This window comes from Meleagris gallopavo, chromosome 4 (assembly GCF_000146605.3).
Source record: "Meleagris gallopavo isolate NT-WF06-2002-E0010 breed Aviagen turkey brand Nicholas breeding stock chromosome 4, Turkey_5.1, whole genome shotgun sequence".
Classification (NCBI taxonomy): Eukaryota; Metazoa; Chordata; class Aves; order Galliformes; family Phasianidae; genus Meleagris; species Meleagris gallopavo.
In genome coordinates this window covers 22,553,764-22,574,581 of record NC_015014.2, presented here as the reverse complement: position 1 = coordinate 22,574,581, position 20,818 = coordinate 22,553,764, and the positions used below count along the sequence as shown (strand labels likewise).

Sequence of the window (20,818 nt, the reverse complement as noted above, 5' to 3'; positions counted from 1 at the left end):
TAAAAGTATCCTCTAAATAAGATTACCATGTGAATGAAAAGGGTTGTGTTGTGATATTCTATCATTGCACAATTTATGCCTAAGAAGCACTAATAAACTTCAATTTCTAGTACAGTTTTTTCCTAGTGTAAAAACACCAACCCACAGAAAAACAAACTACATTACGTATGTAATAAGATATTCTAAGCTGCATTGTAGAAAGCACTCTGAACTCCTTTTAAGTAATTCCACAATCCTTTACAATTATATTTCTTTTCAAAGCATGCGTATCTTGTTAATTCTATTGTTTTTGTATTTGGGAGAAGAAATTGCAATTGTGACACTGACTGCTATGTCTCTCACAAGCATCATGCACCAAAGATCATTTACTACAGATTGTTTTTCAGACATTAGATTTCTGCTGAACATGCTTGTAACACGAGGGAAAAAAAAGCAGTATTCACCTTAGCAATCTGGTGAAAACTACTGAATGCAACTTAAATTAATATTATGTATTACTTCATATGATACAAATTTTTTTTTTTACACTGTTGAAAAATGCATCCTTTGTTAAAAAATACATTTTATATCAAAATAAATGATATTCAAGTAGTTATATTGGACCCTGAAGTGTATACACTGAAAAAAAACTGTGCATGTAAAAATACATATACTGCCCACAGATATCTAATAAAGGATGCCCAGTTTCCAAGGAGATGAGGGAAAGAGGGAGGACAACAACAACAACAAAAAAACAACCTTCTTTTCCCTCCCAATTGCTATGAGCAGCAACAACATTTCAAGTTGCTAAATACAGGGGGAAAACCACTAAACTGCAATTCTGATCATCACAGAATTAATATTATTTAAAAATAATATTTGGATGGACTAGATACATAGACATGGTTATATAAGGTAATTCCTACCTTAGCCTAAGAACCCTATTTTGTAAACCACTTAAGAGTTTACACGATCATTCCAAGATCTTGCTGCTGTCAAAATGCACAATCTTGTTCTGGTTGTAGAATAAAATGACTTCACTTGACCATGAAGGAACTAAACCTTGACGTTCACGTAACAATGCAGTTACTAAGGAATGCAGGAGAAAAGACTGAGCATTTTGTTGTACAACACTCACACAATGGCAGTGTCAGTAGCCTAGCAACTGCAGGTCTTTAACAGGGACAAATTCAATTTCAGCATTATCCATCTTTTTCTGCTTCTGTCCCCTGCTTCTATTCTTACTGTCTTCCAGTTAAGTTTGTACATTTTCTTATGAGAAAAGCTTGCTGCCACAGCTGTAGGTTTCATATAGAGATATTGTCTTTCATCCATACTATTGCTCCAAGGTCAATGACAACGTAACAATTAAAGACCTACTTTAAGATGACTTACCTCAAGGAGACTAAGTCTCCTTAAGAACACTGGGCATATTTCTGGGAAAAGCTGCTGGAGATGAAATGTGACCTGCAAGCTTTAGAGCTTCACTTCTACTACCCTATTTAATCAGACCAGTTTGAAGCATCAGAGAACAAAGAATTCTTCTGGTTAAAAACACGGAGATTTTCAAAACAAGAAGTCTCCATCCTTGCAGATACTGTGCTTGCTTAATATTAAGCAGCACTCTTTCAAAGTGGCTAGAAAACACCAAGCACAGCATAGTCACATTAAGAAATTAAGTTACAGCTGGTAATCTGCCCAGTCCCATCAAATAAAGCATAATTGGAAATATTCCATTATAGACGCAACTTAAAAGTAAATAGACAAATTAAATCTAAGACTAAACAGAGCAATAAAATCTCCCCAAAACTTAAATGATCCTTTCTGAAACATTTAAGCCAGCACATTTTCTAAATTTTATACCATGTTCATAAAGTAGGGAAATACTTCTGAACGCTTACCTGCATGAATAAGTATTTTGCACAATTTTATATCCCTAAGATTAAAATTTAATTGGTGTCTGTTAATTTATACATTTGAAGAACTTCAAAAGTAAAAGAAAGCACACAGAAGAAATCTTACACTATGAAAAATGACAAACTGATGAATATTATCTAAGATCACTTGCCATGGATTTAGGCAGATTCGTAAAAAAAGTTAGAAACAAAGAATAGAGGGTCATGTTATTGATCAGAGCTAAGTGCTTAAGACTAGAACTGATACTGATGTCATTTGAGCTGTTACCTTCAAATGAAAATCCTTCCTGCTTTGGAAGGAGTACCACAAAAATCCTGAAAAACTTCTAATTCTTGATACAATCAAAGTGCAGTTGCTAATGTAGGTCTTTAAACAGTCTTACTGAGGATGTATGTGCACTGCTTCAAAGTGAAAGCTTCTCAGCAAAAAGTGAGCTAAAAATGTCTACACAATCACAACAGTGACAAAAGCAGTATAATTATGTAGGTTTATGCATGTACTGCTGTTAAAAGAAATTAAGCATTTCACACTTCTCAGCAGGATTTAACCTAGCTAGTTGACTACTCCTTAAAACGGCAGGTTGATTGCTAGCTTACCACTGACCAGCGTAGACAGCTTGTATGCTTCTCTAAAAAAAAAAAAAAGTTTCTTCTTTCTACTACTTTCTACTTCTGTACACAATAGAACACGTTACCTGCTGCTCCTGGAGTACCAGAAGAATACCCAGAGGTAGAGTGCCACCTTCAGTGTACCAATTTCAGTTGAAAAAGGCTTCCAATTTCAGCACCACTCTTCAAGAACAGCAGAAACCTTGACTAGATTCATCAGCTGCAAACACTGACTGCAAGTTTTCTAACTTATGATTAACTAACAAGTTTAAAATGAGTGCATTTGATTATATGGACACTAACTAGGGAAAAAACACTTACAGAAAAAAATATTTTAAAAGAACAGTATTCTCCTAGTTTTCATAGCTATTTTAAACCTCCACAATACACCCAAAGCTGAAGTACTAGCAGAACTGATTTAACTACAGCACATCTGACTTCACATGGGAAGAAGTCCTAGAAACATTCTGCATCAGGCTGATGTTTGGTTAAGTCTGGATTTAAATCAGATTGAAAGTGCGTAACATTGGACTTTATGGTACAAGCTGTGACTTTAGGACATAAGGCAAAGGAATCAGAAGCCCCACTTAAATACAACCAACCAAGCCTCCTCACAAAGCTCATTTTCATTTCCTGGAAAACATTACGATAGAAAGCAGGGAGGAAAGGAAAAAAAAATATTACCGTCCTTAATGGTTTTAGCTCAGCAAATACACAGAGATTGTTCCATTCACTTGCTCCCCTAATTCCTCGTTTACAGGCAATTACATAATAATCTGTGTAACTTTTGTTAAAATTATCCTTCTGCAGGCTGGTATTTTTGCTCATCTCTGATGACACAATTCTAAGGATATGCAGTAAATACAAATGAATCTTTGAAACAATTTTAATCAAATGCTTCTCTTTATAAGTATATAATGATATTCAAGGTAACCTACAGTAACAGAATGCTAATTTCAAGGCAAGACATTCAGAAATTAGATAGGAGTTGTTACATTTTTAATTCAGTCACCTTGACTATTTATGAAAGCATCTCTAAGGATAATATTTTATAAATAAAATTTGAAATTATAATTGCAATCTTCCATAATACAGAAAAACTTCTCAGGAACACAATAATAAGAATATTAAAGCAGGAACAAACTCTTATTTGAAACTGAAAACAAAAACATTAAGATACTATGTTGAAAATGTAACAATAATAATTAACATTACAAAAACCTAAGCTGGAGGGAAATCTTGCAAAGAAGCGTTCTTGACTTCCTTAATACACTACTAGTACAGCTTCACTAAAATATCTTTGAAAGTATGATTTCAACAAGGCAAACTAAATAGAAATACTACAGTTTGAAGCAGACTAAGTCTGGTACTTCTGACAATACATCATCAAGAACCTTGAAGTACATACAATCAACCTGAGACATCATACATAACTGGCAGCAAAACTGAAGGTATTGACCGTTCATCTAGTGCCAGAACTTGAATTTTCAGATACATTATATAGTATGGGGTTGTACGTACTACTTATTACCTCAGCATAAAACATTTAACATCCTCCATTAGAATCTCAGTTTGCAATCCAAAGTTCCCAAAAATCAAAGATAGCTTTTGTGCTGGCTAAGTGCCAAGGTGTTACCTTTAGTACATCTCATCAGTGAATCTCTGATGAACAACTATTAAAAGATTATTCCACTTCTAAGACAGTCTAAGGCAAAAGTCACATGTAATGCTAGAATAGTGCAAGTAGGATTAGAATCCACCTTTTTTAATATTCATGAGCATATAAGTGATATTACCAGCATGATAAATTTTAAAAGCTGCTGCCGTTTGCGTTTCAGTAGCATCACCTACACTGTGATTCAATAGCTGAGAATACACTATTAAAATGAGAAATAGAAATTACACATAATTATGTAAAACAACTTGATACAGCGAAAGAAAGCTGATATTCATTTCTCACCCTAAATCTATGAAACATGTAGATCAAGCTTGCCCAAGGCATGCAGTTATAAAAAAATTCCAGGCTACCCAGCAGATGTTGCTATAGTAACCACACCTTCTCTTCAGAAAAATGCCAGGAAAAAAAAGCACTGATATCCAAAGTAAAACTTGGAAATGACAGTAGGTGAATTTCTTATCTCCCAAATTTTTTGCTGTTTTATTAAATTAAAATCTCTAATTAGTTTATTCCATGCACAGTATTGTATCACAAGGAATTAATTTAAGTTTGAATACTCAATTTCTATCTTATTAAATATTAAAGAATTCTAGCAATTAAATTATGCAAACTAAAAATGGAAACAGCTGTCTTAACTTCTAATATCATTTATCCATCTAGAAACATTGATTTTCAAATAAAAATCAATTTAGATGTTATATACTATATAGAATCCCATTCAAACTTGCACCATAGAAACATTGATACTAGTTACGTAATAAACAGAAGCTTAAAGAGAAACAAAACTAAAAGGAGAAAAATATTAATTTAAGCAATTCTTACTCGTTGCTGTCCTGCATACCAATCATCTTCATCAAACCAGTGGGAAATGTAAGTCATCCAAGCCATGATTCAATGTGGAAATTAAAAATACAGAATCTGAACACCTGCAAGTACAACGGGTTCCGTGCTAAAATTGACTGAAAACTACAAGCTAATGAAAGATCAGAACTCTCACATGATTCCCTGATAACAAAACTTTAAATTCATATATATAGTCTGAAATACTTTTAGCAGCAATATAAATGTTATCCATATATTGGATTCTGAACTGAAAAAGAAATCAGCATTAAAACTATCAGCAGATTGTGTCCTCCAGTATGTTAAACTAAAGCAGGTTTGTGCTTCAAGCTTGATTTTAGGGTGCTTCTTCCAAGCTCTGAAAATGAGGTACTGTTTGAATCATTCTTATTTGTCTCCAATAATGATTTCTCTTTTTCCCCTAAATATACTCTCTGTAAGAAGAGTGGTTCAGTGCACTAGCTAGCATTAAAATATAAATTAAGTCATGTGGTGTGACGTGCTTTGGTTACATAGGGGGTGCTTTCAGCTGGCAGAGGGAGGAGCAGCTGCAATGACTGTAAATGCTGAACATCTTTTGCTTAACAACATTAAAACAAAAAATAAGCAAACACTGGATCTTCACAGCAGTGTACAGAGCCTGAAGGGCTCAGCTATAGTCACCAGCAGTGGCTAGGAAATTTAGGAAGCCTAATTTTCACTAATTCATCAAAATTCATCTGCTGCTTTCCTCTCCCTCAGGATAGCTTCATATTTTTGACTATTTCTTCTACAGTAAATTTCACATCAGACTTTACAATAAAGAAAAAGAAGTTGAAGTTGTATTATTCATATCATAATGAGAGATCCTTGAGAACCACACAATCCCAATTTATTAATACAGAACCCAGACCACCTGTATCTTTCTAGTCTGAATTGTTTCTCCAAAGCTATTAATAGAATAATTGCAAGAGCCTGAACTGTTCTATCAAAGGGAAAAAAAAAAAAGAGACAATAAGTCTGAAATGCCAAATATTAACTTGGAGTTTGTAGTCAACATTACCTATTGTCTCAAAAAAGCTGAATTCCCTCCTAACACCAGTATGCAACTCAGTGTCATTACCAGTTCTACTCGAGCATGCTGTTGTCATGAAGACAATCAGGTAAGCAAGTTAAGTCCTCAGACACAGCAGGGAAGAGAAACAGCAACACTTCTACTTTCCAACCTCTTACTGGGGAACTATGATAGTCAAGGGCACAGAAAAATACTCAACCACAGAAAAATTAACATCAAGACACCCAATGCATTTATGGAAAATAGCATTCCCAGATTAACAAAAGATTACTTGGAGTTATATAGCCCTCCAGCTCAACAGATACATACATAAGAACAAAAAGGAGCTTCCCACCACACTGCTGACATTCTTCCAGACTTTAAAGACTTCACGTCAACCATAAACAATGTAAAGCGTGCAATTCTATGCAATATCAAACTACATCAGAAATACAGGTTTATATCAGATGCATCAATTCAAACAACTGAATGAAATGTTCAACAATATCCTTGGTCTATGACTAAATGATAAAGAAGTGCATATGATTCATTAAACATTATTACTGCTTTTCACAACCTAAAAACCAGAGTTCTGAGTATATTAATACCAGCAATTTAGGAAAGCCTGTTTCAGGCTGCTCTGCCTCTTGATAAGGGCACATTGTTCAAGATTTCATATGGCATATAGCTTTATTAGTTCAGCAGTAACTGAGGTATGTTGCTGTTCAAAGCCTACATCAGTTATTTACATTTCATAAATAGCACATAGCATGCAGTCAACCAAAAATCCACTTGGCACATTGTAACGCCACAACGCAATGGAAAGCACAGTAATGGTAGTAGAGTAGCAAAATCCCAGGCTGCAGCAAGTGAGGATATACCCAAATGTGGCAGCAATGCACACAGAAACAAAGGAAAAAACTTGCTTACCCTTAGGAGGTACACAGGGATCTCCAACAAGATCCCCTTGCCTCCCCTGCCAACCCTTAAATGAAGTCTGGGAAGGGGTGGATCCTGGCTCCATCCCTTCTGGTCACTCAAATACATTGCATGCACCTGAGCCCCCCTGGATTGGCCCTGCCTTCCCACTAGGTGCTCAATCACTGGTTCAAGCCATGACTTAGCTACCATGATATCAAAGTACTAATAAAGCATACTGAATTTTTTTCAAGCATTGGATATTAATAAGGCATTTGAGTAGATCAGACCAAAAGAGATATTTTTAAGGCATATATAAAATGTTTTATTTGCATTCTGGAGATGAATTTAGCCTTTAGCCTTGAGAAAAGACGACTGAGAGGAGACCTGATCCAGGTTTATAAATATCTGAGGTGTGGCGGCCATAGCGATGAGGCCAGTCTCTTTTCAGTGGTACATGGAGACAGGACAAGGGGAAACGGACATAAGCTGCAGCATAGGAAGTTTCGCATGATTGTGACGGAGCACTGGAACAGGCTGCCCAGGGGGGTTGTGGAGTCTCCTTCTCTGGAGATATTCAAGTCTCGCCTGGACGCCTACCTGTGCGACCTGGTGTAGGGAACCTGCTTTGGCAGGGGGGTTGGTCTCGATGATCTCTAGAGGTCTCTTCCAACCCCTACAATTCTGTGATTCTGTGAATTACTGGCCCCAGTGTTTAACTGATTAGACATAAATACAAAAAGAAAAACCAGCTAAGAGATAAATGAAGTGATAGTAAATTGCGATCCTAGCACAAAACCACTGTAATGTGTCACTGAAGTTCACAGCTACAAAATTCAAGATCTACAAAACAAATGTTTTTCTTGCAGTGATATCAATGTTGATCTTACTTCTGGTCACTTTACTGCAGGTAACTTTTCACTATGAGACTAAGTTCTTTACAAAGACATATCCTCAAAAGAATCTGAAAGGATAAACTGAAGAGTATTGTGGCCTCAATCTCCAAACACTAAAACATATCCCTAAATATAATATTCCTATATACTTTATCTAAAACACACAGGACAGAATATTACATCCGAAAATCAAGATCTAAATGACATTGAAATTAACAAGCTGACACTATTCTCCCATATTATCTGACAGCTGTTGAAGCCAGCAATTCATTTCAGTTCTGACAAAATATCTTCAAAAACAGATAAGCAGTTACAACTTCTGTATCTTGATTTATCACTTCTCTGATCAGATTTTCTATTTTTTAATACACTATGTCAAATCAACTACGTATTACTATTTTTCTCCAAACGCATTTCTAATAACTGCTTGTTTCTGTTTAAAATCTTACTCAGAAATTTTTAGGTATTTGACTATTTAAGAAACAATATGGCCAAGTTTGATGTACTCTTGCTCTAAATCAACATTAAGCAGATTTTGAAAAGAATGATTTTCAAATAACTGGACTTCAGAAATTGGTATTTTCTAAGTTCACTTGGAACTTTTTCACAGAATTATTCTCTGTCAATCCACGTCATATATACTATTTCATAATATATTCCATAGTATTACTATAAACTATCGGCTAACAATATTTTAAAGTTTGCATTAGTTTGCATTAGGTTTTTTTTCCCCCATATATTCTGAAACCACAATATTAACGATAGAAATTAATGAATAAAAAGACAAAAAAAAAAAGAAGCTAAAGAACACTAAAAATCCTTAGTTACTAGAGTATAGAAAGCCACTGTTTTTCTTTCATAATATGTATGACATTATGTAAATTCATTATATCAGTATCTGTAGTAAAAAAAACATCTGATTTTACTTACTAATTTGTGCTTTAGTAACTTTTATAGTGAGAACATGAAATATGTAATGATTATTAATATTCTAAGTTAAATCAAAAAATAGGATGCCTACAGTAAAGCTACGCAATAAGCCATAATCAACCTAGGTCTCATGGAGCCTATTATATGAGGTCAGCCAGGAATTAAGTTTTTCCCCCCACTCCTCCCAGACTACTGATAGCACAGAAGCAAGCATGTTGTCTCTCCTTCCCTTCTCCCTTCTCTGCATTTGCTCTTTCCAACAAGTTATATAGATTTATCAAGACAAGATAGCATATAGGATAGCCAGCCACCTCACAGTGATCAGAACAAGCTGTTAGTAACTCCCATGAAACATCATAATCATCACCACCACCACTAGAACAGTGTTGGCACAAGACCTTGGAACAACCTTCCTGTAAGAGTACAAGGACAAAAACGTGGCTAATTTTAAGACTAAGCATTATCAGGTTAAGGAGGAGATTAGGCTTTAGCTGCCAACAATAGCAGTGGATTGGACTTGATCACACATCTTCCTAAGATTATTCTGTGACTGGAGTTTGAAAAACAAATTCAATGAAACTTTCAGTTATATTTTTTTTCTAAGAAAATAACTTCAACATCTACTAAGAAAAAAATATAAATGAGTATAATTATGTATGCAGTATCACTGTTACTACTGCTTAGCAGACTTTTCTATTCAAATTCAATGAAGAATTGTTACAACATCGAAGAAAAGGAAAATTACATATCTTTGATTTTTAAGTTTCTTAATAAAGCAAAAATAGGAAGGCACACTGCTTATGCCTGGAGAAAAATTATAACCTTATCCAAAGCTAATTATATGCTGCAATACTGGTGTCCATTTCATAAGCACAACACATAAATCAAACCTGGATGTAATCAAAACTTTAGTATCCCAGTTTCTGACAGTCAGAAAATAGATAATACGGCAAGAAACATGCTACGTCTGTTTGTTATACCATGCCCATAGAATTTGTCCTGGTGTAGACAGCATGCAAGTTATTTCATTCTAATATGTTTTTCAAAGAAAAGAAAATAAAAACAACAAGTGAAACTATAAAAATGCAAATCCGTGAAGTGATAAAGAACATCTTTCAAAGAAAATACTTAAATAATCAGTTTTTAAACTGTATTTTGCTGATTTGGATGTTAAGACAATTCCACTTCTTATTCTATATCTGCCATACAAATGCACTGAAATAAAAATTAGATGAGTGTATTTATCTCAACATGTTAAGAATGTAGCAAAAACCAAACAATTTTCAGCATCAGAAGCACAAGTAGGCCCCCAAAGAACATATCTTACAAGTTGGAGAGAAAACTATGACAAAAAGAAATAACCCTGTCTGCTTGTGAAACTCGAGGCAAGTATCTTACACCCCTCAGAGTCCAGCTGCGTCCCTATGCAATTCATCATTACTGTTGTTATCAGATTTTGGTTAGCTGAGTGAGGTTAAATAGAGAAAAATATGGATGGCTAACTGATAACCCAAATTTGGAAAATAATTAAAGCTGGACACAGATAAGATAAAAATGACTTTATTAGGAAGAAACAGCAGAACACTGCAGCACCTGTCTCCAGCATAATTTTCTGAAACATGGAGATCTTTTGCCCTAAGAATTTTTACAGAACAGTTCGCAGAGTTAACAGTTCACAGGTGGGGCCACATGCTTTAACCACCACAGTATCAACAGAAAATTCCCAAAACAACCCTATTATCAGAAAAGAAAACACTTCATCTGCAACAATATTGCACTCTGTTCTCTGGAAATCTGAACAAGGTACAGCTACTAACCAGCAAGTTAAGAACAAAAAAGATATAGGTTAATAACAAATGACTATGGAGCTCTGCTCAACACTAACCACACACTTCAATATGGTAAGTCTTAATTTGTATAGCTAAGCATATGAACTTATTTATTAAATTTATCTCAGGAATCTCACATATCCTCTTTCATTCCATCATCAGTCTCCCATCACAGCTATTTTGAGAGATTTGGTAGCAACTAAAAAAAGGAATTGAAGAGAGAGAGAGATTAGAGCCCAGGCTACAGTAAGATAGTTCATGTCTCATTAAGAAGCTACAAAATAAGAGGCATGTTGTCTAATGGGAGCAAACAACGCAAACAATTATACCCAAGACAGAAATAAAATTGAGGATCTTAAAACAAAAATCAAAAAGATGAGATAAACTCCATCTCCAAAACTGCAAGAAGAGGTTAGTTTCAGGTAGGGTATTATGAAAAATTTCTTCTCTGTGGTCAAGTACTGGGTGGGCTGCCCAGGGAGGCAGTTGAAACATCGTCCCTGGAGGTGTTCAAGAAACACTTTGATGTTGTACTAAGGGACTTGGTTTAGTGGGGAAATATTGGTGGTAGATGGACAGTTAGACTGGGTGATTTTGGTCTTTTCCAATCCATCATTTTCCAATGATTCACAGGAAATCTTTACTGAGAGGTGGTGAGGCATAGGAACAGGCTGCCCACAGAAGTTGTGTATGCTCCATCCCTGGAGGTATTCAAGGCCAAGCTTGGGTGGGGCCCTGGGCAGCCTGATCTGGTGAGTGGCAACTCTACCCCCAGCAGGGCAATTCAGGGTCCCTTTCAAGCCATTCTATGATTCTAAGACCTTGTCAAGGAAAGCAACTACGACATACATTAACAATAAATCAAAAAGTTAGACAATGCCTGCAAGTTGCCTTCATGTTTTATATTGCTTAAGTTTCTTCATAAGTTCTTTATCATCTTTCCCCCGTATAGGTTACAATTGGCCAGAGTTGACTATGATCTTAACTACATATTTGAACAATTCTGATTTGCAAAACATAAATTAATGTAAACAGAAAAGTTTACATATCTGATTTATGCAAGAAATTTTTTCTCTAACACAGACCTTCGACTACACCTGTAACCTATACAGCTACACTTCCAGCAAAAAAGGAAGCAGGTGAAAAGATATTTGCACACAACCTAATGGTATTTCCATTATTTTAGTGCTATCAAGAATAGGGAGTGCAAAGGTCACCAACTTTAATTTAAAACAACGGAAATTGTAATTTATCATGAATAACAGACAAAATAATACTGTGCTAAATTTGAAGAACATCTGATTGCTTGCCATACATGCTCATTATCAGAAATCTCCACCTTGAATGCCTCTGCTAAAAGCAGGAAGCTGCAGGAGGTCATGACAAAATTTTTAAATGAGGTATTTATAACCAGAAAGCTCTACACTTGTAATAATGAAGAGATTTAAACCCTAGACATAATTATAAAGAGACACAATGGATTCTCTATGATGTCTTTTAGGAACAAATGGATGTCATTCAAAAAAATGTATTCTTCAAACAACTGGTTTGGGGGCTGAACACAAGTTTTCAGCTATTTATATTTTATATTATGCTATAGTTAGGACAACTATTAAGAATATGAAGCTCCTTACTGATTTTAAAATCCAGGTTAATGAAGCTTACTATTGCATTCCAAAAAACCCAGACTTGGATTCTACACTTGCTATTTTCAAGCCTTCCAAAGCAGTCTCACAAATCGCATACAGTCATTTCTACATAAAGCAGCATCCCTAAGACAGCAGAGGAATTTATTTAACAGGACTAATTTTAAACACACTTTTTTTTTTTCCCCACAGTGTCAACTGTCTCAAGCTTATCTTCATGAGCTTGTTTGCTCAGACTGTACGTTGCCTTTTTTGTTTGAAAAAAATGGTTAGGGTAGATTTAGACTAGATATTAGAAAGAAATTCTTTACTGTGAGGATGGTGAGACACTGGAACAGGTTGCCCAGAGAGGCTGTGGATGCCTCCTCCCTGGAAGCACTCAAGGCCAGGCTAGATGGGGCTTTGAGCAACCTGTTCTATGGGAGGCGTCCCTGCCTGTAGCAGGGGGTTGGAACAAGATGATCTTCAGGGTCCTTTCCAACCCAAACTATTCTATGATTCTCCGCACTTGTTTTTGTTCCCACTCACCCAGCACGGTAGGCACCTGAAGCACAAACAAGCCCAAAGCTCTCTTCCTGCGGACGACGAGTACTTTCCAGATATACTAGTACTTCTACTCCTACCCCCATATTTAAATACTTACAAGTGCCCATTTCCATATGAGAACGCCTGTAGAGAGGCATAAAACAGAACACTGCCAAACACCACGCCAAAGCCCAGCACCACCCCCCAACACGACCCTACGCACCTCCGCCAGCCGCCCAGCACCCCGGCAGCTCCCCCGGGCGAGGCCGCAGGTAGGAGACAGAACACCGCACACAGACAAACGAGCTCAACCGCCGCTCGCGGCGGGGCAGCGAACACCGAGACGAGGACCAGTCTAACGGCCGTCAGTCCTCACCTGCCTTCCTTCAGCGCAGGGGCAAAGCAACCCCGTCGCCCGAGCAACCCGACGGGCCCGCCCCGCCGCGCGCCGATTGGAGCCACTGATGGCAGCTCGGGAAGAGCCACCGAGGGGCGCGCGGGAGCCTGGCTGTGCCGCTCCGCGTCAGTTGCTCGGCGCGGGTTAGGGGCTTTCCGCTCTTCCTTTATGGCGGCGGTGAGGCACCGCTAGTGTCAGAAGGGAAAGGCAGACTGTGAGCGCTCCCACGATCTCAGGGGAGTGCTGGCCTCACACCCTCAGGCGAAAGAGCCTACAGGTGTTCATTTGTAAGATGACATGAATCTTGAGCCACTGAGCTATCTGTGTTTCGTTTGTGGACACCAAGTTACACACTGAATAGAATCATAGAATCTCTCAGGTTGGAAAAGATCTTAAAGATCACCGAGTCCAACCACAACCTAACCATACCACCTTAACTTTAACAACCCTCCGCTAAATCATGTCTCTGAGCACCACATCCAAGCAGTTTTTAAACACATCCAGGGATGGCAACTCAACCACTTCCGTGGGCAGCCTATTCCAGTGTTTCACAACCCTTTCTGTAAAGAACCTTTTCCTGATATCCAACCTAAACTTACCCCGGCACAACTTAAGGCCATTTCCCCTCATCCTGTCACCAGTGAGAAGAGACCAACCCCGTTCTCACTGCAATCACCTTTCAGATATTTGAGGAGAGATATAAGTTCTCCCCTCAATTTCCTATTTCCATCAGCGAGTCAAAAAATTTGTTCAGCACCTCCTTCCACCACCATGACATCATCAGGTATTTCACATGAACTTTTAAACCACAGATCTTTGCTAGACACTCATTTAATTACACCCCTTTGCATCTGCTCGTTTTTTTCCCCCTCTCCTACTCTTTACTTTCTTCACTTGTTTGTGCAGCTGGATGGTGGCTTTGCAGACTTGTTTACTGAACAAGATACAATTTTCCTCAAATTATTTTTCAGACCAAACTATTTCCTGATTCAATTTACTATATCACCATTACAGTTATTTATATTAGTGCAGTACAAATGATGAGGCAGTAGCCCACAGATTATGAACTACAGCTTCATTCATAGGATCACCGAGGTTGGAAAAGACCTCAGCTCATTCTTCTCCTTACTAGAACTCTGTATTTTCTCCTTCCCCTGTTGTTAAACCAGAACATAAATTATTCATCCTATATATGAATAACAATAAAAAATATAAATAAAACTTTAAATTGATTCAAGAATGGAATGTCATTTTCCACCACTTGTAGAATCAATCACTTAAAACTTTGGTGACTTTCACTTCATTTCTGTGATGTGACTGACCTCCAGTAAGAGTCAGAAACAATATTTTACTTTAGTTTTTCACTAGGAATGTTCTATTTCTATGAATGATCATTTGATACCATTATACTGCTGCTTAGCAGTGGTCATGCATTTTTCTTCCTCATGTAGGACTCTGACTGATGATTATTTTTCTGCATTGTTGCTGAGAATTGCATACTGAAAGGTGTCAGAAAAAGAAAATGCTTGAAAGATATTATACTCATTACACTTAGTTTATGCATTTGTTTTGTTAGATGCATAAAGTCTTTGCTATGTCTAAAATAAATAGTTTTAAATAACACAGAATAAGCTCCTTGATAAGAGGTGCCACCTTGGTAGTTACAGCATTATGTCTGCCTGGAATTAGTTAATGGATATTGAGTATTTGTCACAGAATCCAACGTTTGTAAACGAGATCAGACCAAGTCAGAAAGCCCCACTTTTCTTAAAGACTTGTACTGGCTAGATTTTGAAAATAGAGGTTCTGCATGACCTAAGGGAGTTCCAAGACGACAGATTCCTTCTGGCTGGTGATTATCAGTAGTTTTCCAATCCTTCCCTCCTTAAAACCATACTCCCTTGTCCTATCACTGTCTACTGTCACAAAAAAATTGGTTCTCCTCCTGTTTATAATCTCCTTTTAAATACTGGAAGGCTACAATGAGATTTCCTCCCAGCCTTCTCTTCTCCAGGCTGAACAAGCCCACCTCCCCTCAGCCTGTTTTATTAATTGGGGAGGTGCTCCAGACCTCTGATCACCTGCCTCTGCAGCTGGAGAAAGAAGGCCTCATCAGTAGGCTTCCTTTGATCAGATGGTCTGTAGTAGATCCCTACCACCAGGTACCCTTTAGTAGTCCTCTGTCCCTAATTCTAACCCACAGGCTCTCAAGCTGCTCCTCAGCATTTCTCAGAGGGAGTTGCTCACAGTCTACCTACTCTTTAAAATAGGGTAACTCCCCTACCCTTCCTACATAGCATATCCTTTCTAAAAAGGTGATACCCCTCCACAGCAGTATTCCAGCAATGGAACCGCATTTCTGTGATAGCAACCAGATCATAATTTTCCAAGTACCTCACTGTTTCCAATTCCCCCTGCTTTTTTCTCCTGCTGCACGCACTGGTGTAAAAGCACTTCAGTTGGGCTTTCTGACACATCATCTTTTTAGAAGAACCCTCCATCAAACTTCCAGGAGAAATATGAAGTTTTCTCTCGCTGCTTCCAAGAGGGGCATGAGAAGGTTAGAGTGACATGAGAAGGTATCTAAACTGCCACTGCAGTGAGTCTCTCACCAGAGTTCCACAAGATCTTTTGCAGTCTCTCACAGAGAACCTGTTTGCTAGGTCCCTTCAGGCTACGCTGTGATGCACTACCCTTTGGCAGAAAGATAAACTCTGCCAGCTTATTTTAACAGGCAGCCTCCACTTGGTACTAGTAGTTATGGCACCTTCATGGCCTTGTTTTCATTAAAATTGCAATGGATATCTTTTCTGTTTAACAGTGGAAATAATTGAGTTGTTTTCTTGTAAGAAAATCCTATGGTAGCTCAAATAACCAACATGGAGAAACTCTTTCTACAGACAGACTCTGCACAGTGTATTGCTTTGTTGATGGAGACTCATTTGATGAAACTTGGGTTTTGCAGCATCTAAAGGGAGGTAAGATGATCTCGACTACTATTTCTTTATTTTATTATCTCTAATAAATAACCTTTTAAATGATTCTTTACACACTCTTGGAGAGTGAGTGAGAGCAGATCTTACTGGAATCAACTGAGAAGAAATTCCTCATGTAGAACACCTCTTTTTTGTTGTTCCTCCCCGCCCCTCTTTTTAATTATTAATTTATTGCTCAGAATACGTGGAGTATCCAGCCTATTAAGAAAAAAAAAAGTAATTTTAGTGTTATGTTGATGCTAATTAAAATGCCTTCAAAACCAAAAAGTGCTGAGGCTGACTTTGTTCCCTTTCCCAGTATGGCAGATATGCTGACCCAATTAAACCTACCTAGCCAGGGCTTGTATGTTAGGCTAAGTGGCTACTGAATTACTTCCCCTCCATATCCTGTTACACTGGCTTGCAGGTATTGTGGAGGATGTGTAGATGGTCCTATCTGATGTTTTGACCTGTCCTTGTGGACATTTTACACATTTTAGATAACAAATTAGTGGTCGTATTGCCAGGAAAGAGATGAACTTTTGCTGAGAGAGATGTGGTTTATGGGGAGAAAAAGGATACAAAAGCACAATAGGCAGCAATGTACGCTGAACCTCTCCATGGATTGGAACTCTTTGCAGCATACCATAGCCACCTTGAAGAGGACTGTCTGATGCTGGCACACTTCAACCATCATTATTCTTACGTTCTAATTATTCAGTAAATAGCATATGACCTCCTATACATATTGAGCCACATTTCTTATTGAGATCCAGAAAGAACATTACAACTGACTTAAAAATTGTTGTGAAGTTGTTCTGAAATATTAGCAGCCATAAGCCATTGTACTGCTGCGAAGCAAAGGAAAGCACAGCATTGACAGCATAGTAACAAAGTCCTAGGCTGCATCAAGTGAGGATATGCTCAAACACATCAGCTGTGGACAGAAAAAACAAAGAATCTACTTACCCTTGGAAGGCCTCAGGTACACAGGAATCTCCAACAAAATCATAGAATCGCTCAGGTTGGAAAAGACCTTAAAGATCATCAAGTCCAACCGCAACCTAACCATACTACCCTAACTCTAACAACCCTCTGCTAAGTCATGTCCCTGAGCACCACATCCAAATGGTTTTTAAACACATCCAGGGACGGTGTCTCAACCACCTCCTTGGGGAACCTATTCCAGTGCTTAATAACCCTTTCTGTAAAGAAGTGTTTTCTGACATCCAACCTAAACTTACCCCGGCACAACTTAAGGCCATTTCCCCTCGTCCTGTCACCTGTCACTAATGAGAAGAGACCAACTGCACTCTTGCCATAAGTGGCTTTCAGATATTGGAAGAGAGGAAGGTCTCCCCTCAGTCTCCTTTACCCCATACCAAACAGCCCCAATTCCTTCAGTTACTCCTCACAAGACATATTCTCCAACCTCTTCATAAACTTTGTTGCCCTTGTCCTTGCCTCCCTTGCCAACCCTTAAATAAGGTCTGGGAAGGGGTGTCTCCTGGCTCCACCCCTTCCAGTAACTCAGATGCATTGTATGCACCTGAGCTCTCCAGCACTGGCCCTGCCTTTCTACCAGGTGTTCAGTCGCTAGCTCAAGCATTTCTGCTACAACTGTAAACTTCTGTAACCTTCTGTAACCTTCCATCAGTATTCTACAGACTTCAGAATCAGAATTTGTTTAAAAGTAAAAAAATAAAAAAATAAAAATCATATATACAGAACACTTTTTTCCTATCTTGGAGCTAGTATGAATTCATAGATAAAGAAATCTATGAAGTATCCATTCACTCAGAAGATTTGTTCTGAGTTGTTTATATTTTATAACAACTAAACCCTGATTTTTTTTGGTCTTAGATAATGGCAGAAAACAGAAATAATTTTAGGTCTTTAACAATGCACATTTTTTTTTCTATTCATTCTCAGTAATTCTTTGTAGCTAGAAAGAATGAAAACATATTGTCAGCTCTACTACAATTATCATGCCTTGGCTTAGATTTATCTTTGAGCTGCAAACTCTTATCACTTACAACGAATTTGGGTAACCCCATGATGAGGTCACAAGAAATGAGGGTTGAGGTGCCATGAGACAGGATGAGATGCCAGGGGGCAATATAAGGTGAAGTGCAGTGAGTCTGAACACTGGTGTAGAAGACTGGGGGAAGAGACAGCAAGCCTGGCTGTGCCCTTACAGTCTGTAACCATGGCTACACTCAGATGGCTGTGGGAGGCCACGCCAGCATGGTAGTGACACGTCTTTTCTCAGAAACAGTTTTCAGCTCAAGATAAAATGTCTGGCTGTTATTGCAATTGCTACAGAGGCATTTGCTTGCATTTTAAATCTTGCTTGTATCATGCAATATAAGGCATATATAAGGCAATATTTGAGTGATTATTTATGCATATTTGTACAGGCTGAAGCTACAAATGTTTGAATGTCAGGAACGCACAGGAATGTAATCCGGGCTAAGGCCCAGATCTATCAGTCTGGAGACATAAAGACTGAAGTTACTGCTTTTCCTAGCAAAGTCTTTCTGTCTTGCTCTAATAACCCCAACTGGATCCAAACAGGGTTCATTTAGTGAGCACAGATTCAGTGCCATGGCTAACACTGATTTGTGTGCAGACTGTTGAGCTCCCTGGGGTGTATAGTGTGTGCAGGAGACACGCAGTGGTGGTGCATTCTTCCATTGCAGAGCTTGTAGCATGTGCAGGGGCAGACCTCACTGCTTCATGAGATTGGAAATTAGCTAGAGTCTGCTTTCCATTTGTTCTAGAGCTTCGTTTTTGAGATAGCCCTATGAGTTCACTGACTGTATATGAGGGAGAGCTAAAGTCTGATCTCTGTCTTGGATCTGTGAAGTCATCACTTTACTGTTCCATGTCCTTCTTTATACTTCAGCTATCCCCTACTTTTCTGTTTTCTTGCTAATTCTTTCCTGCCCTATTCTGTTTGTTTTGAGTAGCCTTTCAGGGACCAGGCACACATTCATTTCCAGCCTTCTTGCCTTGCTGTGCTATTTCTAGTGTTTAAATCTAGCTTACTGTAGCCCCTCTAGCAGCAGTTCTCTTACTTGATTTATTTTTTTTCCACTTCTATTGTTTTCTCTTAATCACAGGTTGAAACCTGGCAGCTTGGAAATATGGGATAATATTCAACCTGAAGTAATGCAATATCAGGCTATTACAGTTTGATTGAAGAGTCAGAAAAGGAGCTGGAGTTCACACATTCTTCTTATGCGTAGTGCAGTGTTCTAAGAATTAATCCTTCATATGCAGAGAACAAAGTATTAAACAACAATTTCATTTGATACTCATCTCTTTCCAATTTCATTCTTGCTCTCTTTCCCACCACACGTCACCTTAGTGCCACTCAAATCCTTCAGTATTCATTGAATAAAATAGGATATTATATTTCTTGTCAAGTGCTTTCATGCAGGTGTAATTTTTTCATGCTCACTTAATCATTTCTGGAGGCTAAATCAGTGTTTTTCAGGAGAGCAACGCGGTGAGTATAACTGAAACTGAACTAAGTTCGAACGAAGATGTTTTCAAACTGGTAAAATTATGATATCTATATTAAATAAAATGTACTATAACAGTCCTTATAAAGGCATTGCACCTTAAATCTTGCGTTTTAGAAAGCATTATAGTATTTTGATATTGGGTTAATGAATTCTGGCTTTCATTATATCAAGCAAAAGTTTTTTCATTTTCAGTGGGGACAGGACTTCACTTGGAGGTGACTGAAACAGAGATAAATATCAAGGTCAGTTTTGAAGGCACTGTGACTTCAAAGTTTACTGAAATCTCAAATGTACTGTTAGGGAAGCACAGCAGAACTACTGTGGTAGATAAATGCATCATACCATTTCAATTTTAAGTTTTGGAAATTATGTTTTTGAGCTCTAATTAATGAACTCTACTTTTGAGAACTGTCGCAGTAGTTCAGTTTTACTATAATCTAGACATATATATCTGGTTATATCACTGTTTTTATCTATCATGTAATTTTTCATATCTTAAAGCAGAGCAAGGAAAAGGCAAAATTTGTTCAAAACTTGTCTGATATAGTTACAGTATTTATGTGCGCAGTTTCTTACCTTTTGAAAGCTTTCGTTTGTGCACAAGCATATCTTAGGTTGATGTATGGCAAACCTAGGATAATAGCTAATATATTGTGTTTTATATAGCTATATTAATTTTCTTTATATAGTCATCACAAGTTTTTTTTAACTGCAGTGCCAAACTACAGAAGAGTGTGATTCTAAATTACTTAAGTAAAAAGCAAAAGAGAAATTAATGATGAATATTAGAATTGACATGTTAATCATCAACATTAAAGATCAACTGTTAACTTCCCATTAGCTCTTACAAAAAGCCTGAAACCTTAAAAAGCATAGGAAGAATAGCTTCCTTCTTATATGTACAATTTTATAAGAGTAGAAATAATCGATCTGCTTTTGGACTTCTGTGCTGTTGCAGGGAAATGTTGCTTTCATCTGAGCAATTTTAAATGTGGAACCAAAAACCAAGTGATCACAGATCTTATGTATTCTACCTAATCGTATCTACAAACTCAGTCTTATTCATGCATTGGTATTAGTGCAGTTGTGTACTATTTTCCTTCCCCCCCCCCGT

The 20,818-nt window shown here is 37.6% G+C and overlaps 1 protein-coding gene across 6 annotated transcripts in view; it reads right to left on the bottom strand.

Moving 5' to 3' along the window:
- The window catches only part of WDR17 (WD repeat domain 17), a 48,667-nt gene extending 35,347 nt beyond the window's left edge, over nucleotides 1–13,320 (bottom strand). For 3 of the 6 annotated variants that reach the window (XM_010709752.3, XM_010709754.3, XM_010709753.3), the window contains exon 1: nucleotides 5,005–5,454. In XM_010709752.3, coding sequence (XP_010708054.1) covers nucleotides 5,005–5,070 — 66 coding nt within the window. In that variant the 5' untranslated portion in view covers nucleotides 5,071–5,454. The other 3 variants (XR_002114149.1, XM_010709756.3, XM_010709755.3) reach the window with 3 other exon arrangements.
- Nucleotides 13,321–20,818: the final 7,498 nt, after the last annotated feature.